The sequence below is a fragment of the Chlorocebus sabaeus genome, chromosome 20 (genome assembly GCF_047675955.1).
Source record: "Chlorocebus sabaeus isolate Y175 chromosome 20, mChlSab1.0.hap1, whole genome shotgun sequence".
In the NCBI taxonomy this organism is placed as follows: Eukaryota; Metazoa; Chordata; class Mammalia; order Primates; family Cercopithecidae; genus Chlorocebus; species Chlorocebus sabaeus.
The window spans coordinates 118,911,299-118,938,547 of NC_132923.1; the positions used below are offsets into that span (position 1 = coordinate 118,911,299).

Consider the following 27,249-nt stretch of genomic DNA (forward strand, 5'->3'; position numbering starts at 1 on the left):
TCATTTTATGCTTAGAAGGCTGAGGAGTGAAGTGACTGACCCATGTGGTCATCATGAATGTATTCATCCACAAGTAAATATGCACAAGCCCCTACGATGTGCCTGCAGTGACCAAGCCAACAAAGCCCCCACCGGAGGCTTCCAGCCCCATAACGGGGATCTGCTGTGGTCCAACAGTGAAGGATTTGACCTGAGGACTCGTCATTACAAACCGAGGCAGGGGTCACGGAGGGAAAGGTGGTTATTTTGCATTCTGAGCTCTGTGCCGTGGGGCAGCCAGTTGGTAGGGGAAGATCGGAGGTGGTGGTGGTGCAAGGGGGCTGGCAGTGTAGTCAGGTGGATTACAGCTTACAGGCTGTAGATTACCTGTAAGCGGCAGCATGGAGCACCTGTCCATTTACAAAGCACATGTGCTCAGATGATCCCACTGGACAATGCCATGAAGGGTAAATTATAGCCCCATTTGTCAGACGGAGAAGCAGGGGTGCTCAGAGAGGTGAAACGACTTGTCCAGGGCCACACAGCAGCTGTGTAGTGAAGCCGGAGTGCAGACCCAGTCACTCTGCAAACCCACTATCTTCGCCAAATTGGAATCAGGGAAGCCGTGACACGGGGGTTAGACCAGAAAGGCTGTGCTGCTCAGCAGAGGCGAGACGGAGCCAGAGCCATGGCTCCCATGCTCTGGGGACCTCAGGAAGGTTGGCGCTGGGGCCAGAGGCCTGGGTTCACCCCCAGCCTCAGTGCATGGGTGTCTTGAAGCCAAATTCAGCTTTCCCTCCCCCTCCCACTTCCTTTATGGAGATGCTAATTTTAGCCAGCCACAAAGTCAGCCTGAGCTTTTAAAACCGGACTGATTTATGCTTTTCCTTAATTGCTCCAAAAAAGTGCTTTGCATCTAGAGGGAGAGAGAATGAATATAACTCTATTTAGGTTAAAAATTTAAAGCCAAATTCTCACTGGTCTGGCAAGAAGAAAGGAACACACTCAACCTTGTCTCTGTCCCCTCCCTCCCCCACTCCCTCCGCCTGCTCAGAGCCTCTGTTTCTGCCCCACAGGCCAGACCCCGCCCAGTGGAAGAAAACAGGGAGCTGCTAGGAGGCTTGCCAGACGCGTAAGGGATGGCAGGACACCTTTTAAGGGCATCATGGGGAAGTTTGCAGACCTTGTTGAACCCAGCAGCGGTCCCCCACCCCCTTGCCCACCAACGGACCCCTGAGCACAGGATGGATTGCGTGGGGCCCCTGGAAGTGTGGGTATCAACTCCCAGTCTTTGCTGGGGAGAAGAAAAGGGGCTTCTCTCCCTCCTTCCCTGACAGCCCGAGAGGTGGCCAGGACCCAGAATGCAATCATGGGGCAAATCTCTGTAGTCATTTTGCAGTGTGGGAATTAGCTCATACCTCAGTCATCTTGGCCATCCCTCTGCCTCCAGGCTGGGGTTGCCGAGGCTCAGCCCAGGTTCCAATACTGACCTTTCCAAAGGTCTTCTGTAAGGCTTCTATTCAACAAACACTGAAAAGCTGCCTTTTGCCATGCACCATGCTCAGTGATGGGAATCTGACAGTCAATGAGTCAGGCAGGGCCCTATGCCCACAGGGCTGGCCATAAATCCAGGGGAAATCTATGGGTCAAATCTATGGGTCATAGATACGACCTCGTCATAGGTCAGTGTGGTTTGGTTTACTATCATTCCATCCATCCATCTATCCATCCATCCATCCATTCATTCATCCAAATATTGGATAAACATATTCTGTGTCCAGCACAGTGTTAAGTGCTGGGGTTACAGAAATTAATAAGCCAGGATCAATAAGACAGACAGAAACACTGTCTTCATGGATTTCACACAGAGGGTAAAGCAGGCAAGTAAATGAGGTGTTTATTGAAGTAGAGACAGCAGCTGGCTACCAAAAATTCATGTCTCTCCTCCTCAGCATTATACGGAATTGTCTCTGGAAGGCAAACCACCCCTCAACCCCCACCCCTACCACCTTGATACATTTCCCAGTCTCTTCCGCAGGCAAGTGTTGCCAGTGACATTTGTACATGAACCACAAGGAGAAGGCATGTGCCACTTCCAGCCTGATAAGAAGTAGAAGACAGTCCTTAACCTTTCCTCTTCCACTGCCTGGAAAGGACTATATGCCCCAGAAGATGGCAGAGCCACAAGACAGAAGGAGGCATGGATCCCTGAGTCACCACATGGAGGAAAATCACCCACCTACAGAGATACCTTCAGTGAACGGTGATGTGAGCTAAAAATAAACTTCTATCGAACTTGTGCCAGTGAAATGTGGGGGTTTGTTACAGAAACAAGTTCTACCATGGCTAATATAATTAAATTTTATAACGCACCTTTCTGTAAGTGAACAAAGAGATAAAATAATGTCATTTGATTCTTAATAACAATTCCACATGGCAATTAATTGTCACAAACATCAGAGATGTGAAGTAACTTGCCCAGCATCACACAGCTTGTAGGCAGTGTGGCAGGATTTGAACCCGACTCCCACATCCTTCATCTATTCACTTTATATGACAATGTGCTCCTAGCTGGAGGTATAGATGAGAAAATCAGTCTGGGATGGAAGAGTGATGTCTTCATCAACCTCTGGGTTCAGAAGCTAGGGTTGGGAGTTTATCTCTGAGCTACCAGTGTGATTTCTGCTTCTGAGACACATGAAGAAAAAAACAAAAATCTGTCTCGGGTCTCCCCACTCCCCAGGCAGGGACGGAAAGCCCCAGGCTGGGCCCCTTTCCTCTAGCAGTGGCCATCTTTCTGGAGGGATTTTTCTCAATCCACAGGGAGCTCCATTCTCTCCTCCCCAGATAGAGGAAATGAGGATGTTGAGACACTAGGCTCCCTCAGGCCTGGCTCTGTCCTCAGCAGCCTAGGCAGACCTCGAAGACATCTCCATTAGCCAGTCCAAGGTTGCCAGAGCTGAGGGGCACTCAGGCCCCCTGTCCAGGCTGTGAGAGTCATATTCTCCAGGGCTGGCTCAGCCATCAGACCGGGGGGCCAACAGGGACAGCCGGACATGGACAGATCCTGAGGTGGGTGAGTGGCAGGAGGGCCCACTGCACACCTGCAGGAGGGCTGCTGCTCTCCATGAGTGGTCTGGTGTCATCTTTTTTCTCAGGTAACTTTTTTTTTTTCTCCACAAATGTCCTGATATTCAGACAGGGAGGTGTACTGTGTAATGAAGAGTTCTGAGCTCCTGAGAGCCAACTGATCTGGATTTGAATCCAGGCTCTGACACTCACTACCTGTGTAACCTTGGGTGAGTTACTAACCCTTTCTGAGTTCCTCAGTTTACCTATCCTGAAAATGGGACTAATAATGTTTATGTCACAGGGGCTACTGAGACTCAGATTACATGATACAGTGGGCAACTGATGGTTTAAGAAGTGAGAGACACAGAATCAGAGAGTGTTCTAGCTAGAAGAGCCCTCAGAGGTCTGGTAAGGAAAACGAGGCCCAGAGAGCCAGCCCCTTGCCCTGGGTGGAACAGAACAGGTGCTCATGGTTCATCCTGACTGCTCCGTTTCTATCTTTTCTCTGCCTCCCAGTCTTCTTCCCACAGGAACTTCTCATCCTGGTGTGAAGAGGTGAACGAAAGCAAGGGAGAAAGAGAAAAAAAGGGTGTCTCACTTCTAAGCCCCCTGTCACACTCAAAGGCCAGATCTCATAGGGTTTCTCACAGCTGTTGTGGGGTGGGGTCGGGGGGTGGTGTCCAGTGCTTAGAGCAAAAAGGACACTGGGCTTTTGCCACTCAGAGGTAGGGCCAAGTCCTAGTGCTGCCTATACTCAGCAAGTCTTTTTACCTCCTGCACCTCTTCCCCGCTGTCTTAGCCTGTTTTGTGCTGCTTTAACAAAATATCACAACATGGGTAATTTATAATGAACAGAAATGTATTGGCCCATGGTTCTGGAGGCTGGAAAGATGGAGACGCCGGCATCTGATGAGGGCCCTCTTGCTGTGTCATCCATGTTGGAAGGCGGAAGGGCAAGAGGGGCCAGACTCACCCAGTGATAACAGCACCAATCTGACCCATGAGTGTGGAGCCCTCGTGACCTAATCACCTCTTAACCATCCCATCTTTCAATACTGCTACAATGGCAATTAAATTTCAACATGAGTTTTGGAGGGGAAAGACATTCAAATCACAACATCCTTTGTGCATGGGGACAAGACACCTACTGTGAGGGGTCGCTGGGTCAATACGAGACTGCACCTGCTGAGGCTGCTTTCCATGATGGCTCCCTCCTCACTAGCCCTGGGATGCTGGCCTGTACGCCTCCACCCACCATCCCCCTTCTCAGCTTCTGAGTTATTGGTGGCATAGCCAGGCCAATAACCCCAGATGGGCCAGTGCCAGAGTCAGAGGCTCATCAAGGTGGGGTGGTTGAACCAATGTCCAACTCAGAGCCCTTATTCACGGGGAGGAGCTAGAGGGGGCGCACAGGAGGACTGCATCCATGACAGACACCCTTCAGAAGACTGGATTGGTCCCCCTCTGCTGACCCAGCACTCCTTTCCTGCCTCTCACCTCCTCTCCCACCTCTCATTTCCCTGCCCCCTGCCTTTTCCCAACCTGAGTAAAATTTGCCATCCTGGTGCCCTCCCAGATGGTCCAAGCCCCGGTTAGTCTCTCTCCCCTTTTCCTGACCCAGGAACCTTGAGTGAGGAATTCTCCTGCCTCTCTCCCTGTAACGCTATACTGCTAATAAGATTAAAACATATCTCCCTCTTACAGCATCGATTCATAGCACTGATTTACTGTTGCTTCTCGGCTGCTACAAAATGGATGCGCGGACCGCCACCTTAATCTCTATCCATCTCCCCACTGCCGGGGAATAACTGCTAATTAATACCTTTCTACCTCCCAAAGCCTGCCAGCTTTGAGAGCCATCAATACTCTGTGGGCTCCAGGCCACCCAGCCCACTCACCCAAGCGCTGGAGGCTCCAACCCTGTCCAGAGGCATCCTGGGGTTCAAGCTGAAATAAAAGGAGGTGAGGGGTGGGCTTTTTCCCTCCATCATCCTCCCATGTGACACAGAGACACACACAGCGAACGAGCAAGAGGCAGTGGCTAACTCAGCAGTGATGGAGTCAGACAGACCTTAGTTCAAATGCCAGCTCCTCCACAAACCAACTATTGGAGTTTCATCTCTTTTCTCAGTCTCCTCATCTGCAAAATGGAGAGTGCAGTAGGACCCGCCATGTGGAGTTCTGCAAGAATTAAATAAGAACAGGTCTAGAGTTGCTTCTTGGGGTCTGGAATGCTCTTTCCTCGGGTCTCCCCAGGGCCAAAGGGGACACTGTCATGGGCCAGCTGAGCTTGCATCACTGGTGTCAGGGAATTACCAGTGACAGATTCCCAGTAATGGGGTCAGAGTCCAGAGAAGGCCCTTTCCAGGGAAGGAATCAGCTACAAACCTACACCCTGGCCAGGAGATGCCAACACCAGGGCTGAGCCAGACTTTTATTGCTATTTTCTTCCCTATTCATCTCGTAAGGCACCTCCTCCCAGAAGCCTTCCTTGATCACCCAATCTAGAGAAGCTGCTCTGCTCCTGAGTCCCTCACTATCCCACAGCCCTGCTTTACTCCCCTTACAGAGGTTCACAGCCAGAGGTAGGTTATTCATCCATATGTTTATTCTTGTCTCATCCACCAGAATGTCAGCCCACGCGGCCAAAGCTCTTGCCTCCTGTTCAGAACCACCTCCCAGGCACACAGTAGGAGATCAATAAATATTTGATAAAGGAGTAGTAAGTTATCCATTAGTATTAGCTAACAACAACAATAATAATAATATCCAAGAGTATCACTAATCTCTTCCCTTGAATGAAGACCTGATTAAATACCCTCTCTCCTTTAGTGAGGGAGCTCACAGTGAATTAAATAGCTATAGATGTCAGATGCTTTGGGCAAAGATGTATATCTTCACTGTCATTTGTTTTTAAGAGACAGGGTCTTGCTCTGTCACTCAGGCTGGAGTGCAGTGGCATGATTATGGCTCACTGCAACCTCGACTTCCCTGGTTCAAGTGATCCTCCCACTTCAGCCTCCTGAGTAGCTGGGACTACAGGAGTTTGCCACCATGCCCGGCTAATTCTATTCTTTGTTTGCTTGGTAGACACAAGATTTCACCATGTTTCCCAGACTGGTCTTGAACTCCTGGGTTCAAGTAATCTGCCCACCTCAGCCTCCCAAAGTGCTGGGATTATGGGCAAGAGCCACAGTGCCCAACCAACCCCTATTTTGCAGATGAAAAACTGAGACTCCGAGCGGTCATGTGCCCTGTCCAAGATGACCCATCTAGCTGGTGGCTCAACTCCCATTCAGACCTAAGTAGGCCCCACCCTAAGTCCTGCACTTGGCCTCTGATACCATTACAGCACCGTCTGGGCAGGGGAAGGGGAGGGCTGTTCCTCCACCAGAAATATCTAGATGCCAGGACTCTTTCCTCATGACTTCCACATTGAAACTGACAGCTCATAGGGCACCTCCTCCAAGAAGCCTTCCTTGACCACCCAATCTAGAGAAGCTACTCTGCCGCCAGGGTCCCTCACTATCCCACAGCCCTGCTGTACTCCCCTCACATAGGTCCACAGCCAGAGGTAGGTTAGGTATCTGTATGTTTATTTCTGTCTCATCCACCAGAATGTCAGCCCGAGAGGCCAAAGCTCTTGCCTGGCCTGGCCAACTCCCCTTTCGCAGATAAGAAACTGAGGCTCAGAGTGGTCACGTGCCCTGTTCAAGACGGCCCATCTAGCCGGTGGCTTGGCTGAGAGCAAGGCATTCCATGTGGTCGCTGGTAGACGGAACATGAGCAGCCTGGGAAGGGACAACAGCCTGGGCTTGTATCTGCATGGGGTACATGGGGAGGGTCAGAAATGCAGGGTGAGGGGCATCTAATGGGGCGTGTGAACACCAGGCGGGATCATCATTCCAAATTTCGCAGTCTGTCCCCACCTGCAGGATTCCCCTTCATCTCATCAACACCTGACACCCTGGCTGTTTCTGGAGGGCGGGGTGGGGGATGGGTGGCAGCTGTCAGCTCTGGAGGGGATCTGGGGAGGAAGCCTCAGGCCTGGGCCCGGCAGCTGTGCCAGCGGAAGCCAGCACCAGCTCTTTTAATAAAACATAACGAAGCGTGGGATCATAAAATATTTCGTTTAATTCAGGGGTCCCATGAGGGTGGGGCAGGCCAATTGGGCTGGCAGAGGCGAGAGGTTTGGAGGGGGTGTCCTGCAGCTGGGCTTGGGGTGGGGAAGCCACAAGTAGGGGGGCACTGCCGCAGTCAGGATCCCCAACAGCAGCTGCCAGCCTCGGGTCCAGGGTCAGAGTCAAGGTGGGCTTTCTCACGGGCTTCCCTCCCAGTTTGGAAAGAGGCAGAAGTCAGAGGCGTTTATCCCAGATCTGGCCCCCTCAAGCTGATGACCTGGGACAACCCAAAGGCCTCTCTGAGCCTCAGTTTCCCCACGCATGGAGGAAAGGAGGGTGCAACCAAGCAGAAAATCTCCAGAACATCCCCCAGCCCAGATGGCCTGCACTTCCTCCTCATCATCCAGCCCACTCATTTTCAAATTCCTTTCTTGGCTATTTTATTTTCATTCAAAGTGAAGCTGGAGCTGAAGCCCCGTCTGTGAAAGCGCCAAAGCAAAGCTCTCAGCTTGATTGGAGCACGAGAACCCCCTCAACCATCATCTTGAGCCACATTCTCGCCTCCCAAAGGGGTCCCCTGGGCCACCTCTATAGGAAGTTGGGGTTCCGAGGAGCACAGTTTGAAAACCAAAAGCTGGCTGCTAAGTCCTGCCTATGGCCTCCCATCCTTCAAGGCCCTGCTCTGCTCTCAGGACCTCACTGAAGTCCTCCCTGATAGCAAGCCTTCCCCGGTCCTACCAACTGGGTTATCCTGGCTTTCTCCTTTCTCCTGAACATTTCCTGGAGTTGGTGATTATCGTTTTTGACTTGTTTGCGGCCCCAAGGCTTGCACAGGGTCTGGAACATAGATGTTCAATCAATGGGGCCCCTCCCCAATCCTGAACCCCACCACCATTACTCTTCCGGGTCTTATTCTTCTTCATAGCAGTTACTACTTCCTTACGTTATCTGTTCGCATATGTGTTAGCTGACTGGTCGTATACGCTAGAAGGTAAGCTCCTGGAGGGCAGGTTTTATCTTTGGCCTATTCACCACTGTATTGCCAGTGCCCAGCACACTATCTGGAACATAGCAGGAGTCCAGTAAACATGAGTTGAATGAATAAATGAATGAATGAATAGATGCGCTACAGGAGAAAGGACGTGAACTCTCCCTTCCTTCCCTGAGCAGGTGTGGCTCTGGCAGCCTTAATCAGCTCGTTCAGAGTTCTTGATGCTTCTGGTGTGAATTCCAATGAGGTAATCATATCCTTTCTCCAGACCCCAGAGCATCCTCACAGGCCTTCATCAATTACCTAAACACACACTGATGCCTGCTCTGCACCAGGACCTGTGCCAGGCGCAGGGGACATGAAAAGGAGTCACAACTGGTCTCTGTGCTCCATGGTGTTGTGAACATAGTAGGTACACAGAAAATATGTGTTGAATGAAGTGATGTCCCAGATGAGACCTGAATCATGAAGAAGATAGAGTCCAAAGAAGAAGGTGGGTTCCTGCAGAGTCCGAACCACATGTGCAAAGGCCCTGGGACAGCTAGGAGTGCTGAGAGCCTGTGTGGCAGGGGGACAGGGCCTCCTGTCCAGTTTTATGTCTCTCTAGCGAGTCCCTCACATGGCAACCACCCTCCTTTCTTCCCAGAGCACTGTACAATAGGTTCTCTCTGAGGCCACACTTTCTGGGGAAGGAGAGGGAGGGGACGCTGGCGCAACTCTTCCCCTCAAGTGCCCTTGCCCTGGCCCCATCACCGTGGATGACATCTCCCTGGTCACTTGCACACCCACCAAGCACCACACTCATCTGCTCAGACCCACACGCCGCACTAAATATAACCATCGCATATGCCGCTTCTGTCTCCTTTCCGAGGGAAATAGCATTGTTTAAGTAAAGCCCTTTAAATTTTAAAGAGTTGGGTTGTGTGCTCTCTGTGGGAAGCTTTTAGCAGCATGCTGGAAAGAAATAATAATAATAACGAGGCCAGAGACAACACAGCAGAGCCGAGCTGCCACCCAGTGACTACCAAGGCAGGGAAGGGCAACCCTGTGACCTTCCATAGTGGCCCAGCCATGGAGTCTGGGGCCACCTCCAGCTGCGGCTGGAGCCCCTGAGACACGAAGAGCCACATAGGGTCAGGATGGGAAGTCCAAGCAGCCTCAGAATCACAGAAGGTCAAGTTGGAAGGGATTTCTGCAGAGAAGCAAGAAGGCAGAGAGCACAGGAAGCAGGCCAAATGGGTTCAAAACTCAGCATGGCCACTCACAAGCTGTGCAACCCCAGAGCCGGTGGCTTAACCTCTCTGCACTACAGTTCTTTCTCCTGTAAAATGCGGATACTAGCGGCATGCACCTCCTGGGGGGTTGCAAAGATTTCAGGAGTGAGGCAATACAAGCAGGAGCTTGTCACAGTGCTTGGTGCACAGCAAGTGTTCAATAAGCATTTGCTACTGTTATCACTTTGCAGGTGAGGACGAGGAGGTCCAGGAAGAAGAGAGCCTGGACCTGGCCACACCCCTATTTTGACTTCAATCTTTCTCTGGATCCACATAGCCGAGAGGGGCTGCTTTATAACCAGTGTGGCTGTCACAGATGCAGGGCCTGGGTTAGAAGGAGGCAGCATCTTGTCAAAAGACCAACCTCTGCTTCTTGCTCTGAAGCCCTGTCCCCTGCAGCGCTTTTCCTGTCTGCATGAGGCAAACCGCACCAGTGGCATTTTCAGTGGGAAAGAGGAGCTTTGTGCTTCCCGGGGGGGAAGGGAGGGCAGCAGAGTCCAGGCCTCTGTGAGTGCCAGTGGGCCAGGGCGCCCACAGCTAGGGAATCTGTCTAATTAGAGGACTGATTTACCTCTAGCAAATGCGCTTCATCTGTCCCCTGTGTCCCCTCCAGCCTCACTTCTTACCTGCAATACACATCCTTCACCCCTGCCTCCCAAGTCCCCCACGTGCCCCAGGCTTTTTCCAGACCAATAGGCCTTTATCTTTGCTGCTGCTTCCTGCTTGGATCCCTCCACTCCCTTCTTCACTTGGCAAACTCCTATGCATCCTTCAAGACCCAGTCATGCATCGCCCCTTCTAGCGATCTGTGACTCTCCTCAACACCTCAAGCAGATTAAGCATTCCCTTTTCTGCACTCCCCCTATGATTTGGTAGCTATTTCAACCTTAGAATTTCCAATATTATGCTGTGATTTATTTGTTTGCCTGCCTATCAGCCCCAAGAGACTAGGAATTCCTTGAGGACAGGTACTGGGACTTATTTGTCTCTGCAGCCCCAGCCGTAGTAGAAGGCCCGAGAAAGAGCGGATGCTTGGTGCAGGGCTGCTGACTGGAGCCGGAATAAGGCTTTGTCCTATGCTTCCAGGAAATGCAGCATCCCTTGTCACTGGCACAGCTATTCTTTGCCAGGGTTCTCTAGAGGCAGATGCTTCATCCCAGAGGCAGGAAGCTTGGGAGGCATCAAAATAGTCTTCAAAAAATATTTTGAACATGAGTGGGGTGCTCCCTCTAAATCCTCTTGCCCATTGAAGAATCTTAGAATGGGATCATCCAGACTCACCCTTTCATTTTACGGACCCAGGAGAGTAGGATGAGCCACACAGCAAATTAATGGAGAAGTTAAAATCAGATCCTAGGGTCCAGAACTGCGAGGCTAGTGCCCTTCCTACCAAACTGGTATTTTCCAAAGCAGCTGACAGACTGATGCTAAGATGGTATGAAAGAAGTTTCTTAAAATTTCAAATACTCACATTTTTATTTTAATATGAATTAATGAAAAATCTGGCTGGGTACGGTGGCTTACGCCTGTAATCCTAGCACTTTGGGGGCCGAGGCAGGCAGATTGCCTGAGCTCAGGAGTTTGAAACCAATCTAGGCAACATGGTGAAACCCCATCTGTACTAAAAATACAGAAAAAATTAGCTGGGCATGGTGGCGTGCACCTGTAGTCCCAGCTACTTGGGAGGCTGAGTTATGAGAATTGCTTGAACCCGGGAGGTGGAGGTTGCAGTGAGCCAAGATGCCGCGGCACTCCAGACTAGATGGAGCAAGACTCCATCTCAAAAAAAAAAAAAAAAAAAAAATCTAAGGTCAATACTACAAACCCATACATTGTTCCCTGGAACTAGACAAGCCAAAAAAGGAGTCCATTGAAATTTGATTTTAAGAAAATGATGGTGTAAAAATTAGTACAGATGGGGTGGCTGGGCATGTTGGCTCACGCCTATAATCCCAGCACTTTGAGAGGCCAAGGCAGGTGGGTCACTTGAGGTCAGGAGTTCGAGACCAGCCTGGCCAATATGGCAAAACCCTGTCTCTATAAAAAAATACAAAAATTAGCCGAGTGTGGTGACATGCACCTGTAATCCCAGCTACTCGTGAGGCTGAGGCATGAGAATCTCTTGAACCCTGGTGGCAGAGGTTGCAGTGAGCCGAGATTGTGCCATTGCACTCCAGCCTAGGTGACAGAGTGAGACTCTGTCTCAAAAAAATAAAATTTTTTTTTAAAAAAGCACAGATGAGACAGACATGACAAAAGTTGTGAAGAGGGTGACTGAGGTTTCTTTGGCAATCTCTGCAGTGTGTCCAGGCTCAGACCAGGGACTGGTTCGGAGCTCACCAGCCACAAGGCTGGTCACTCATGGGTGACCAAAGCTATCCTGGTGACCCGGGACTTGGCTCAAGGAGACAGAAGTGGTGCACCTGCCTGTGATGGAGGACTGGCCTACAGAACGTGTCCCCATATTCAACTGGAAAATGAGTCCTCATCAAAGTCAATTTGGACCATCAGATACATGGAACAGGGGCTGGGTAAGGGAATATCACCTCAGTCAACTTGGACATTGAGACCCAATGGGGGTGTGGGTGAAATTTTCCCCCTGAGGCATATTTGTCCCCCTTAGGCAACTTATCCCCTCCTAAAGGATCACACACCACCGAGCACATAGGAAGGGCTGAGATGGATCTGCATCGGGGCAGGGCCAATAGCAGGGCTGGTGGAGGATGGCAGAGCCGACAGATGGCATGTCGGCGAGGGCAGGGGCACTCTGTCTTGCCCAGAGCACTTTAGAGAATGAGCCAGGGAAGAAATTGCCACTGGTATTTGTCACGGCAATTTCAGCAAAGCACGAAATGGGTAAGTGTCTCATGAATTTCAATGGACAAAATTAGTCCTCATCAAAGTCAGTTTCAACAATCAGGTAGATGAGAAAAGGGACTGGACAAAGGAAAATAGAGGATCGTGAGAAAAGCCACCTCAGGCAACTTAGAAGCTGGGAGCTAAGAGGACTGCCGGTGGAAGTTTTCCTGAGGAATATTTATCTCCACGTAAAAGTCAGCTACTCCCTGGGCTCCAGCTACTCCTTTAGATCCCTCTAAAAGTGGCAATGGCACTTCCAGCTTTCAGGTGAAGGATAAAGATCCAGTGGTCCAAAGTGCTAAGTTGCTCAAGAGTATCCTCCTTTCCCCCACCCGCAGCGGTGAAAGCAGCCTCTGGCAGGAGTAGCGGAGGGTTGGAGAGTGCCTGCCTTCCATTTGGAAGAAGACAGCTTTCAGCCTCTTCATATCTGACGTGGACCAGGCTGCACATGATGGGAACCAGTGGGGATGGTGGAAAGATGACCTAAATGGATCTAAGGAGCAAGAATGTCTCCATGGGAAATAGGGTGGAAAATAGACTGGGGAATGACGAATCGGTAAGCCCTGGGGTGAAGTAATCAATCAGCGAGAGGGACTAGGGCACAGGGGAGATGTGGAAATGTCGAAGAGACCAGAGTAGGAAGGACACACTGCAAAGGTCAATACCAGCCGGTGGAGAGCACTAGTGCTTCCGCTTTGCAAGCTGCAATGTGCCTCCAAAGTTGTCTATCCCTTCAAATCCATGTGCCGCTGAAAAGCCAAATTCTACCTTGTACCCTAAAACCCCATTCTCATACGCTACTTCCTAGCTCAGGAAAAATCTACCATGGAACCCGGGACTGGACACAAGAGTAAGCACCATATTGCTGCTATTGTTGTAAATGTAAATAGCTACCGATCATTAGTTATATATATGTTGTCTCATTGCATCATCGCCACAACCCAGTCAGGTACCATGAGCATCATAGAGCGTTTTATAAATGGGGAAACTGAGACTTAGCGGGATTGTGCTGGATCTCTGCTGCTTGGACCCCAGCTTGTTCTCTTCCCTTTCTACCAGCTCTGCACATTGGAGGCTGGTCTGTATGGGCTTCCAATAGGGTTGATCAATGGATGGCACCATCAAAGGACCCAAAGGCAGGAAGAGGGTAAAGTTAGGGTATTTCTCCCTCCAGCTTCCTGCCAGGCCCCCAAGAGTTGGCTGTAATCCTCTACATAGGGCCACCTGACTGTCTGGCGGTCCTCTTGGCACAGCCCAGCCTGCTTTCTGGTTACATCTCTCCTCCAGGCAACAGGTAGAAAGTGCTTCATTCTTCTAGCTCCGAGGTGCTGCACCATCCCCTGCGGTTTTCCAGAAATCCTACGCAAATAGTCCCTTGAACAAGCCCTCCTCAGACGTTCCGGGCTGAGCCTGCCATTTCCTACCAGAACCTGATTGATAAGGAGTGAAGTAACTTGTTCCCCGGATCACAGAACATAGAAATGGTGGTGCCTCCAGAAGCCCGTGCGGTTCCGTCTGAACCAAAGTTTCTAGCCGCAGACATTCACGTCAGCCACCTTCACAGACTGGCCGTATCTGCAGCCACCTGCTTCACTATGTACTCAACATTTTTAACTTGACTCATTTTTTTACTTAAATAAAGCCAATTTTTTTTAAAGAGAGAGAATTTAAATCACTGTCCCAAATGGCAAATTGGTGTCAGTTGCCTTAAACAGAGAGTGACTGAAAAATAATTACAATGAAAACAAAACACTGTTATTAAAAGCCTTGCCCCTCTGGCTTGCTGGAGGCTGGTTGCCCCAGACCCATTATCTTTTTGTTGGAAAGAAATCAGCCTGTGATAGAGGGGAGTTAAAGCATGAGAGCATCAGCCTGAGACCTTCTCCTTGGCACAGCCAGAAGGACAATCTGAGAAAAGAAAAGGGAAAGCCGCCCCCTTGCTACGATTCCTTGTGACTTTCTTCCTGTCAGTGGGCATGCCACACCCAAACAGGAACATTGTCCTAGACCAGCACTGTCCAGTAGAGCTTCTGGAAGTGCACTGCCCAATACCATCGTCACTAGCCACCAATCACTGTTGAGCACTTAAAATGTGACTCATGTGATTGAGGAACTGAATTTTGTTGAATTCAGCTAAATAGAAGCTGAGAAAACTTGCTTAGTTTTAATTTAAACGTCAGTAGTTTAAATGGTCACGTATTGAAACAGTGTAGCCCTAGACTGTAAGCCCCAGTGGGGCAAGAACTTGCCTATTCACCCTCCTGTGGATTTCTAGAACCCAACACAGTGCCTGACCCCCAGGAAACATCCAATGAATATCTGCTGCACGAATCAACAAGAGCCAGAGAAGGAAGGAAGGAGGGAAGGGAAGACAGGAGGAAGGGAGGAAGGAAAGAAGGGAATAGGTAAGTTCTTGCCCTCTTAGGGCTTATAGTCTAGAGCTGCACTGTTCCAATCAATACATAGCCATGTGTGACTACTGACATTTAAATGAAAACTAAGCAAAGTGTCTTGGCTTCTATTTAGCTGAATTCAACAAAGTTCAGTTCCTCAATCACACAAAGAAAGAAGGAAAGAAGAAAGAAAGGAAGGAAGAAAGAAAGGAAGGAAGGAAGAAAGGGAGTAAGGAAGGGAGGGAAGGAAGGAAGGAAGGAAGGAAGGAAGGAAGGAAGGAAGGAAGGAAGGAAGGAAGGAAGGGAGGAAGGAAGGAGGGAGGGAGGGAGGGAGGGAGGGAGGGAGGGAGGGAGGGAAGAAAGGAAGAGAGAGACTATACTGCTTCCTGAAACAAGAAGTTCCTTTCTGCAAGCCAGACTGGCCTGGGAATGACTAACTCTTCCCCATGAGATAACCCCTATGCTTTCCGTGGGGTAGCTTGTCCTTCTTCCCCCCACCTTCCCAAAAGCTCCCCAGCCAGGCAACAGGCCCTAGGAATTGGCCTTCTGATGCCTCTTCCCTTCCAAGCCGAGATCAGACCCACTTCTCTGCTGCAGACAGGAACAAAGAAGTCTTTGTGAGGTGACTGCCTTTGCCGCCCCCCACCTCACTCCTTCCGCCCCTGCCTGGGACATTAGGTGCTGGGTGACAATGAACAACTCATCACCTGCTTCTATGGAACCAGACACCTGGCCTTCCTTCGGCTCTTGGCTGTTGTATGGCCTGAACACCCACTCGACAAAACCAGAGCACTCGGGCGGTGAGCTCCAGCTCAGGATGCCACAGCTACCCACCCTCTGGCCGCCCCAGCCTCTGCCAGTGTATCGGAGGCTTGTGCTGCCCCTCCCCCAGCCCAGAATGGTGCCAGGGCAGCCAGTGATGGACGCCTTCCTTTGGGGCGGTGTTAGGGATAAAAGGAGGAAGAGATGGTGCTGGGGAGATAAAGGAAGCACCAACGACTGCTGACAAACAAGCCCATCAGAGGAGCGCTGAGCGCCTCTGCAGAAAGAGAAACAAAAGGGCAAAGGGAACAGCTTGGCAAAGGAACAAAAAAAAACCCCAAAGGCTCAGCTGCTTCTCTCCCTGGCGACTCCCAAGCTGTCCTGTGATGTAGGAGGCTGGGGGTTGCTCCCTACTGAAGCGCTGCCAAGGTCCCCACCCAATTTCAGGGGACCCAGAGGCTTCCCCATGCCAGGCTGTTCAGGTGGTGGGTCCACCTGGCCAAGCCCTGGGACAGATCCCTGACATTGAAGGAGAAGACCTGCCCCCTACATCATGCTCAGTGCATGCAACAAAGGAGGACTCATTCTTCTCTCTGGTCTCAGTTTTCTCATCTCTAAAATGGGGAGAGAGGAGATAGTGCAGATAATTTCCCAGCTCCCTTCTGGCTCAGATGCTCTGTAATTCCAAACCCAAAGATTCTTCTAGTGATCCACGTGGGGAAACCTGCCATGCATCCTCTCCTCCTGGGCATCGAGGGTTATAAACACTCCTTCCCCTTCAAACTTGGAGGGTGCTCCTACCACGTGGTTGGGAGCCAAACATCATCAAGGGAGCAACCATTTTTCAAACACCTACTGTGTGCTAGCCACTGTGCCTATGGTCTCCTGGTATTATCCATTCACGCTTCCCAACAGCCCCCGCCCCATGAGGACACCATGAAGAGTTACAAGTGCAGTTGAAGAAACCAAGGATAAAAGCAATGAAGAGGTTACTTGAGTCCACATATTGAACAAGTGGTGGAGGTGGAATCTGAAGGCCGGTTAGACCACAAAGCCCATGCCCACTGGAGATCTAGAAGCTTCTCCCCAGGACCACGCTCCTCCTCCCTTGGGCCTCTTGGATCAGGCCCAAGTTACACACTCGGGCTGGGGCAGCCCCATTCCAGGCTGTGCAATCTTGGTAGGGCCTGGGCAGGGCCCTGGCTTTCGCTTCTTGCCGAGTCAGGATGTGCTGGGAGAAGTGGGCCATCTCCAAATGATGGCATTTCTTTCTGGAGTCCATTGTCTCTTTGGGCAGCTCAGAGCAACCATTTATAACCCAGTGGAGGTTCGAAAGAGCTTCCAGCTTCAGGTGGCCCAGAAAAGCCAAATTAATCTTCCTAGAGCCGTGCTCTGGGAATGCCACTCCACTCTTTTAAACCGTTCCCCTCAGCCCATGGGCTCAAATCCAGACCGCTTCCCTAGCAGGCAGGTCTCTGCCAGCTCCTCCAACCTCCTCCCCAGCTTCTCAACCAGGACCTGCGCTTAAGCAAGGCCACGTGCCTCATGACTCCAACCCTCACCTGCCCAGATGGCATTTCCCCTTCTCCCCCCAGCCTTTTGCATGTGCTGTTTCTTCTGCCTGGAACCCTCTCCTGACCTGTCAAGATTGTTTCAATCCTTCAGAGCCTTCCTGCGCCACTGCCTTTAATCCCCAAAGACATAAGCTTGGTTCAAGCCCTGTATTGGCCATTTGATTACACGTGATTTTTTATTGTTCCCAGTGAATGTGGGATTGCCCACAGCCTGAAACTTCCCGAGATGTCTCTGTCAGTCCAGAATCAGGCCTGGGGCAGCTGCTTAATTAATGGAAGTGACTGGATCATGGACTTCTCGGCCAAAGCAGCTCCAACAGAGGGAGAAGAAACAGTGACCCCACTCTCATCTCGGAGTCTCCACGGCCTGCTGGTCCCATCAGGAGGAAGGGAAAGGCCGGTTTCATGCCAAAAGCTTTCATGTGCTATTACTCTCTCTCACTTACCCTCTATTTTCAAAAGACAGGGAAACTATGACTCAGACAGTGAGTGTCTTGCCCAAGGATACTTCGTTAGGAAGTGGTCGACAACATGAGCCCAGTGCAGATGGAAACAAAAGCACATTAACCCCAGGTGGCTCCCCCACAGAGACAGGGATTAGGAAGGATGGGCATACCTAGGGGTGTGCTGGCAAATGTGTAACAACCAATTCTGGGGTGAGGGAGGCCCCAGTGTATAGTTTGCTGATTTTCATTGTGTGAATACTCCAGTAATGGTCCATTTCAAGCTACCAATGGGAAAAATTCAGAGTTGGGAAGAGATGTGCAAATCAGTGCCTGGGTGTGAATCTGGCTCTGCCCCTCACTCAGGCAAGTCACACAATCTTTCCAAGCCTCTTTACCTCATCTGTAAAGGTGGAGAATATTATCTTCCAAATGGGTATTTCTGGGATAGTTGAGTATGATGTTATGCGTGAACATGTCTGGCACAGGGTTTGGCACATAGTAGCTGCTCAGTGAAAGCTCGCTTCTCCTTCCCTCCTTCCCTCCCTCCCTTCCTTCCTTCTTTCCTTCTTTCCTGCCTCTCTTCCCCCCTCCCTCCCTCCCTTCCTTCTCATCTTTCTTCCTTCCTGCCCTTCCTCCTTCCTTCTTTCTTTACCTTCCCAAATCCCCCTACAATTGGCCATCTAGGACAGTCCCCTCTCCAGGGAGAACATAGAAGGGACACGAAGCCCCCTTGGTCTTCCCACCACCTTGCAATGTTGGCCCCTCCTCCAGATGCCAGCTGTGATGCCACAGTGGTCTATGGAACGGAGAAGGACAATGGACACATTCTCACACCAGAAAGTACTTCCAGAGGCAACTGAGTAGGGCCAGGAAACAAGCCTGGGTCTGGTGTTTGAACCAAACCTCAGGCTCAGGGGAGACAGCATTCATTCATTCAACAAACACATCTTCAGGATCTATGTGCTCAGAGCCAGGCTGGGTGCCAGGGCCGGAGGTGCAGGGATGCTCACTCTCAAGAATTCTGTTCAGGAGGGAGACTACCCTCAACCATCTCCAGCCCCAGAGGAGGGCTGCTTTCAAAGTGTTGCCAAAAGTACTGCTGCCAACATGCTTAGGGCACACCTGAGTCTGTGTGTGTGTGGTGGGGGGCTGTGGAGGGAGGATGTGGGTGAGCAGAGACTTGGAGAAAGCCTTATAGGGAGCCAGGGGCTGTGCTAGCTGAGGGCAGATGTCTGCTCTCCGAGCCAAGAAAGGGCAGAAGTGGGGAGGAGGCAAAGGATGGAGAAGCTAAGGCCAGAAATCTCTGAGCAGGACAAGACTGTAGGGACAGCGGAGACAGCGAGTTCTGGTCTCAAACTGTGTGACCATGGGCATGTCAGTGTCCTCACCTGTGGACTGGGGATATAACACCCACCTGGACAGCAGTGGAGGACGGAAGAAGTCACATCAGCAAAGTGGCTACAGCAGCAGGCAGCTCACAGTGCACACTTCAGGTCAAAGCTTACTGGCCTGTAAGCACATGGGAAACTGACCTGTCTCATGCCACACCCCCGAGGACTGAATGAAGCCCAGCAATGGGTTGAGGATGGGAGGAAGGCTGAGCTTGCAGCCACAGAATCTGGGTTCCAGTCCAGCCACTGCCTACTGCCATCCTTTCATCTTCCCGGGCCTCATTTTCCCTCATCTGTTCAACGGGTACAAGACTAGCTGTCTCCATGTCTGATGTGAGATCTAAATGGAATAATGGGTGTGGAAGCATTTTGTCCATTTTCAAGTACTGCCAGCAGGTAGAGAGTTAAGACGTCTAGTCAGGGCCTCTGCTACTTTGATTATCTGAGAAACTTCAGAAAGAAGGAATGTAGTTCCAGGATCAGAACATCTTTGCTGCCAGAAAGTCCACCTGCAAATCCAGCCTCAATTCCACACGCTATAAGCCTTTTCACACAATTTTCCGTAGAAATAGCAAGCCACGTGCTCAGCCCTCTTCAAAACCAGGATGCACATGTCAAAAGGCCAGAGGTAGCCTCATCACCCAAACAAACAACCTGACTGATCACCTGCTATGTGTTTTGTGGAGAAGACTCAACAGTGAGCAGAACCAGATGGGGTCCCTGCCTGCGCGGAGCAGGGTCTAGTGGGTCAGGGGATTGGAAATTCACAATAAGACTGGCTTCATCTGTACATTTTACTAGCAGGGAACAGCTTGTGTCTCAGACTGCACTCAATGGGCCTCAAGACTCCAGGGAAAGACAGAGGACAGGCGGTGGGATTGGTCATCCCCAGTCAGAGGGCCATGAACCACTCCGTGCATTACCAAGAGTGCACTGACTGGCAACTCCAAGGCTGGCACCGGTCATGACACCTAGGGAGGTTATCACATGCGATCCTTTCCTTGCAAGCAGCATAAATTGACACTGGACACTCAAGCCAAAAAAAAGTAACCAATGAGAACACTGTGGAAAAGTCGAGGACCACAAGGACTGGGGCTGCTTCAGCGGGTACTCATCATTACCATGGTTAACAATAGTAACAAGCATCAGAGCCCACAGGACTAACCAAGAGCTCTGCTTGTAATGCCTGATTCCACCCTCTCAGCACCCTGGGAGGTAGGTCCCATCATTATCAGTCTCAGGAAACCAACAAAGGATGGTTTCCTGGGGGTCCCAATGGCAAGTGGGACATTCTAGTGATTCTCAGTCTTTGTGACACTCTGCTCAATATTCAGATTACAGGGCCCACCTTGGGGATGCCTTACCCAGTAGTCTCACTCACCCACCAAGATGTCATGCAATTTGTGTGTTTGGGGGGTGGGGGTGGGTGGGGTGATTTCCCAAAACAAATCTAGTACGTGGCCAGGAGATATAACAAAGACTGGTGGACAAGACCAACACCAAGTTCCTTTCCTGGGAGGGGACTGAAATCTGAGTCTCAGAAAGACCCCACCACCAATCCACCCCCTGCCCACGACCTGACCTGTCTCTCCTGCTGTTCTGGGTTGCAGAGGTGGCTGAACAGAGCCTACACCTCCAGCCCCATACACACTACCTTTATTTGCTCTGTCCATGGAATCTTGGCCAGGGGTCTTAGTGAACATGGGCCCCCTCCACTCCTGGAGCTCACTGAAAGCATAAAGGTGGGTTCCAGGATCTCACCACCCCAATCTTCCTTGGAATTTCATCCTAAAGAAGGACACCTCCTAGGAAGTGATGTCATGTGTTTTACCACCACTGACATTTATCATTCGAAATGAACAGCTTTGCATCCTCCTACAAGTAGTAAGGGCTGCTGTACTCCCTTTCTAGTGATGAAAAAGCAGCTGTCTCTGGATTGCTTCAGACCTGGTTTTGAAACTCCCAGTTCCTCCACATACAAAAGATCCTGAACCTCCTTTTATTTAAAAAAGAAAAAAGAAGAAGAAAAGAAAAAAGAGGGGAAGGGAACAGGAGTGGATGGGGGAGGAAAGGAGGTGGAGAGAGAGGATGGACAAAACAGATTGTCATTCATCTCTTCGGAAACATGCCCAGCCTCTCGCTGCCCTGGGATGAGGATCACACTCATAGGCCTTGCTCTTTTCAGATGTGCCCTGCCCACAGCAGATGCCTATTCATTCTCTTGGTGATGGCAATAGCTTTCAGGAACACTCCCTCTCCCATCTGTGCAGATGAACACCCTGGATGATTCTATTTCAGTGTGGGTTTGGGAAGGAGTCAGGCATCCAGACAGGAGACTGGACACATCCATGTGGCTGGGGCTCAGGAAATTATCACCAGGAGATAGCAGAGCATGGAGGGAGGAAGCACAGGTCAGGGAGTCAGAGAGCCCTGTATCTGAATTCCTGCTTGCCATTTAACGACTCGGTAGCCTTGGCAAAGTTACCTAGCCTCTCTGAGCCTCAGTTTCCTCATCTACAAAATGGGCCTTATTTTACTTCTCAGGGTGCTTGTAAGGATTCTATGAGACAAGAATGATAAATCACATGGCATGATGCCTGGCTCGGTTAGCCCCTTCCTCCTTCTAAATGAAGCATCAATTTACCACTGACCTTAAACACCATAGAGGCAGGGGACTCCTCTACCAAGCTCAGAGCCGCTTTCCCAATGCTCAGCACCGTGTCTGGCACATGGTGTACAATAAGCATTTGTTGGATGCATGAATACATGAATTCCTGGTGGCCTGGGGCTGTAGCAGAGGTGGGCAAGGTGGTAAGCCAGGCTGTCAACTGCCCAGGTTAAATACCTCTGCAGATTCCAGGAAACCCAGTTAATAGAACTAACCAGCCTCCTTTTTGTTGGTCTCTGCCTTTGAAGTCACACACTGCTATAAACCAGGCACCTAAGCAAGTCCCCTAAACTCCTCCACCTCCTTCCCCTACTCCCTTCTCTGCCCATCTTGGGAGAGTGTAGTGAAGTTCAAGTATGTGTGTGACTAACGTTCTGAAATATCAGAGTAGCCAGGCAAATCTGAGGCATCACTCAGATGACCTGGGTCCTTCTCTGCTCACATGCCCTGCCCAAGGGAGTCTTTGTGGCCAGAGACAGGGGAGATGTGAAGGACAGAGGAGCCCCGGGCAGAACTAGGAGGGAGAGGGAAGGAGCCTAAACTTCTGTCGTTAACAAGTCTGAAACCTCTGAACCTCAGTTTCCTAGTCTGTGAAAAGAAGGTCTTAAATCCATCTTGCAGCATGAATGAGGACTGCGAAGCAGCGGCCAGCATCCTGCTTGACACATCGCAGCTGATCCATATAATCGGGGCTACTGAAAAAACAAAACCCCAGCTACGATATTAGCTGCGGAGGAAGGGAGCAGTCTAAGGCTGTGAAAGACTTATGTGGAAGAGGCGCTCGATGTGGGCCTCATCCCAGCATCCACTAGGGCGGCTCTGCTTTCGGACCCATCATCTTGCTCAAGGTATGGGGAATTTAAGAGGGTGATAATGTTTCCTCCAAACGGGTACTCCTACTTTAAAGAAAAAGAAAAATACAGAAGTTTCAACACCACCGAAGTGAGTGATCTCCGAGGTCGCTCCAGCTCGAATATTCTCTGCACTTAAAACACGAAAATGAAAAACTCCCATTTCCAGGGTGGTTGGGGGGTGGAAGAGGGGTGGAGTTTATGACTAGGGGCGGGGCCCCGCTGGAGGGGCATGGGCGGGGCAGCCTGCAAGGGATTAGGAGCCTTAATTCCCCCGGTTGGGGCTGGAGAAGAAACCCTACCGCGCCAGAGTCCCCGCCCGGTGGGAAGGAGGCGTGTGAAGGGAGGATAAATATATAAAGTCGTCACACCCGCTCGCGCGCGCACAGCCCCCGCAGTCTCGGCGCTGCGGCTGCGGCGGCCCAGCGGAGACAGCCCTTCCATCCCACCCACCTGCTGACACGCGGCTGCGGAGACAGAGAACCAGAGAACCGGCCGGGCCGCCCACCTCCGCCCGCGCAATCCCGGAGACCCCCGGCTGGGGCCGTGGGCTACCCCTGACTGGGGCCGCCCCCACCCTGCTGTCAGCGGAACGTTTCCCAGGGCTGAACAGCGGCTGAGGAGCACTCCTCCACCCCCAGCCCGGCGCCACTACACAGGCTCCAGTGCAGGACTTCCCAGAAGTGCCCAGGCACAGTTCACGGGGGCTGGAGGAGCTGAAAACGCCCCAGAACACTCCTGGGAGTCCCGAGAAATGTGGGATTCTCCTCTGGAGGGTCTGATTCTGGGAAGTGGGGAGCCAGGGCAAGGACTTCCGGCCCAGGCAGTGTGAGGGGCAGCGGCCTCCTTCCTCCTGCCAGACCCGACTCTCTAGCGTCGGGCACCCTTGCTGTGCCACGCGAATGGGGCAGAACCGGCGAGGGCGCTCTGGCTGTGTCCCTCCTCGAGCAGTGACCGCCAGTACGTTCGTAAAGGCCGGCCCGGGTTGCTCCTCTCCCCGCCCTCCGAGGCAGGTGGCCCTGCAAAGCCGCCGCCAGGTGCACCTCTCTCGGCCACCTCCAGGAAGGGCGCCCTCCTCCGGCACGGCCCGCCTCTTGCGTCTCTCACGGACTCTTCTCGCACCCCGCCCCCCATTCTGGGCACAGACTTGGAAGGAGGAAGGAGGGACCCCACCCTCCTGTGCTCTCTTCTGCGGGGAAGAGAGGGCTCCCAGCGGCCTCGGACCTCCCTCTGCACCCCAGAGGCGCAAAGTTTCCCATTCGCGATCCGGGTCTGCGCTCTTCCTTCATCCTGCGCAGCTGAGCTCGGAGGCCTCGCTGGCTCCCCCGGCCCAGATGCGCTCACCCTCAGCCACGCCAACCCCCGCCTCCCGCAGCCCGCAGAGGCGGGCAAAGGGATCGGAGGCGCCAGGATGCCGGGTCAGCTCTCCGCAGCCCGGCAGCCAGAAGAACGCTGCTCCCGGGTTCCAGGGAGAGCTCGCAGGGTGGGGTCCTGACGGAGCCAGGGTTTCCCACCAAGCCCTTCCCATCAGTTCTCTCCACCACCCTGCCTCGTCTCTCTGTTATGCGCATTCCCAGGGAAAGCGGTGCTTACCTTCGGTCCCCAACCTTCAACCCCCGCTCCCTGCAATGTCCAGGTGAGGGCTCCAGTGCCTTTCAACAAACCAGTGCCCTCTCGGCTGCGCTGGAACCGGGACCTCCCCCATATAACCTTTCCCTCTAGAGGCATCCGAAGCCAGGAACCCTCAACCCAAAGTTGAGGGGGTAGATTTTGATCCACTTTGGAAAGTCTCTTGTTCCAAGGATAGGGGAACAAAGTACAGGGTTTACATTCCTTCTGGGTTACACCAACCCCTCCCCCCTCGCTGTCAGGACTACCTTCCAGGCTCAAATTCTACAGCTTCTCCTATCAGCAGACCCAGCACTCCCCAAGGACTTCGGGGTAGAAGGAGTTGGGGTAATTTTTAAGGGGGCACCCCTTCCTAGCAGGCACTCTCGGAGCCTAGGCAGGCACCTCCTGCTGGGACAAGGCCATGGCATAGGACAGAGGTGATGCCCACCTCTATCACCCAGTGGGGCTCGGGGTCGAGACCTTATTGATCATAAGGACGACTTTTTGGCACCTCGCGTCCCCCTCCCCCTCCGAGGCGGAGCCAGGCTCTGACTCCAGCCAGGCTGAGGTCAGCACCAGGCTCGGAGGAGGATCCCCGACGCGGACCCTCTAGTCTCGGTGCCCGCGGCTCTTCGCTGGTCCCGCCTCCCTCCCGCCTGGCTTTTAGCCTCGCGTTGGCTCTCCGCTCACTGCGCGAAAAGGTTTCGGTTCTGTCACCATTTAAGCCCCACTACGCGGCTGCGCTGGGCGGGAGGCCGGCCGCGAACCGCGGACCCTGGGGCTGCGGAGCCACCTCTCGCTGGCTCCGGAGAACCAACTCAGCTTCAACCTCCTTCCAGCTGGCTTAGCCTAACCCGGGAGCAAGTCCACACGGGACACACACACACACACACACACACACACACACACACACTGAGCTGCTCACAACTCCCCAGTCCCGGACGCGTCCATACCTCCCTGCACACAAGAACCACACGCTCCATGGCACGCATACACACACTCCCAGGCCCACGAAGCACACGACCCCCAGGCACCTCCACCCCCACCCATCCCAGATAAGCACACTCCTGCCCAAGTCCCGTCTCCTGTGCACACAGCAATAGTAATCCGCTGTCGTACACCCCTAGAGACCTGCACACTCGGGACACGCGTGAAACGCCAAACCTCACATACCCACCCCCTAATACCTCACACCCACAATGACACAAGCTCACACACTTCACACCCTCACCGGGAAGCTGGCACGTGTTCACACCCCCCCAACATTCTCTCACACTCTCACACATAAACCTTCTCCATGTAACTGACACAGACACTCTAACACCCCTCCAGACACTCGCTCACTCACACACAGACCCCACACCATCACACACACAGGCGCACACACACTTGCATGTCTAAATACACTCCCGCACCTTCTCCCCACATAGCTCCTTCCCGGACACCCTCACCCAGAGACACAACAAAGACACACGATTGTATACACACACACACACACACCCTGGCACAAACCCATGAGCGCTCTCCCCAGAGGCGTCCTCCCTCCCTCATCAAGCCAACCAGCTCCACAGACCCCAGGCAGGACCGGTGCTCATAGCCCGAGCCTCTCGGAGCCACCCCAGCCCGCGCTCTCCCCCGGTGCCCCATCCCCGCGCGCGTTCCCCGCCCGGCACCCGCCAGGCGCCCGCGCACTCACCGCAAGCCAGGTCCAGGATCGCGGCGAGCAGCAGGCAGACGCAGCGGTGGAGGCTCGGGGCAGCTCGCATGGTGCCCGGGAGCTGGCTGCGGTGGCGGGGCGGCGGCGGTGGCGGCGGCGGCGGCGGGTCCCCTCGCCATGGGCTCAGACGCGCTCCTGCCTCCGGCCGCTGGCCGAGGCTGTGGCAGGCAGAGCGGAGCGCCGTGGGGGCGCCCCCATGCCGCCGCGGCCGGGCCGCCCAGGCGCCCGGCTCGACTCAGCTCCGGCTCTGCGAGGCGTAGCAACCCTCGAGCTCTGGGCGTCCTCGGGGCGCGCCGCGGTTCTCGTCTCCCCGGCTGCGCGCGGTGCCCACCGCGACCCGGAGTCGGATCGGCTGCAGCGCCGGAGTTTGGAGCCGAATCGCGCTCTCTCTGCCTCGCGCTCGCCTCTCCCGGCGGCGAGAGCACCCCGCTCCCCGCGCCCTCCCTCCGTCCCTCCCCCTCTCCCCGCCCCCCGCCCTCCTCGCCCTCCCCTCGCCGCGCTCTCCGCGTATTATACAGACTTTTCTTTAATCCTTTCTGGGCTGTTCGGCTCTCGTCCGCTAAGCCGATTTATTGCAGGGAGAAGGAGAGCTCACCCCTTCCTAACCTCCCCTCTCCCCTCACTCAAAACTGGCTTGCTGCCTCCAGCTTCTCTAACCCTTACCCAGGTGACCCAGCACCCCGCCCTGGAAGCTATGCTCCGTCGGATCCCCCTTCCCCTAGCACCCCCGCATCCCCGGGATTACCATCGCCCTCCCCACTACCCAGTCTGATGAAAGGAGGCAGCCTCCCTCCCGAGAGGGAAAGATGCCATCCTGGGAGCAGGGCAGGCAGGGTGTGGCTCTGGAGTTCTGGCCTTGCCAACGATGAATGCCCTCATTGGGCAAGATTAAGGGGTTTCCGTGTTCTGAAACTTCCCCAGTTACGGCTGCTCCTTCCCCCAGGGACCCACGGAAATGGGGTGTGTTCTGTCTCTTTTCCACATGCTGGGATCCAGCCAGGAATGGGTGAGGAACTGGTTGTTTCCTCCTGGCACAGACCAAGTTTCCACCTTTTTGCCAGACCTGACACCGTTTTTCCCCAGGTCTGAGAAGAACGGGTTTGGGACTTGTATGTTACCATTACTCTTCCACCAATACACACACACACACACACACACACACACACATGCACACACCATTGAGCCTCAGCCCTGGCGGTGGACCTTGAGGCCTCCTGTGAGGATGAAGGGGAGGGGTACTCTAGCCCTTGGGGTGGGCTGGGGATGTGGTTAGATGAGGAAGTTCAGGAGTTAGAATTTCACCATTGGTAGGGACCCAAGAGATTGGCAAGGGCCAGAAAAGCCAGTGGCAAAACTGGCTCAGAACTCAGGAAGGGCCCTTTACCCAGGCCTTCTATGGAGAATCTCCAGCTTCCCTAGCTCTGGCAGGTTTCCGAGTCAGGCTGTTGCATTGTTTACCTACAAGGGCAATGGGTACATAGCCAGTTCCATCTCCAGCAGCCCTCTGAGAGGAGTGTGGGGAGTAGGGTGGGCAATGGGT

The 27,249-nt window shown here is 52.8% G+C and overlaps 1 protein-coding gene across 2 annotated transcripts in view; it reads right to left on the reverse strand.

Moving 5' to 3' along the window:
* The window catches only part of IGSF21 (immunoglobin superfamily member 21), a 272,410-nt gene extending 246,292 nt beyond the window's left edge, over positions 1-26,118 (reverse strand). For both annotated transcript variants that reach the window (XM_007980295.3, XM_073007775.1), the window contains exon 1: positions 25,689-26,118. In XM_007980295.3, the coding sequence (XP_007978486.2) occupies positions 25,689-25,758 (70 nt within the window). In that variant the 5' untranslated portion in view covers positions 25,759-26,118. The remainder of the gene's footprint in view (positions 1-25,688) is intronic.
* Positions 26,119-27,249: the final 1,131 nt, after the last annotated feature.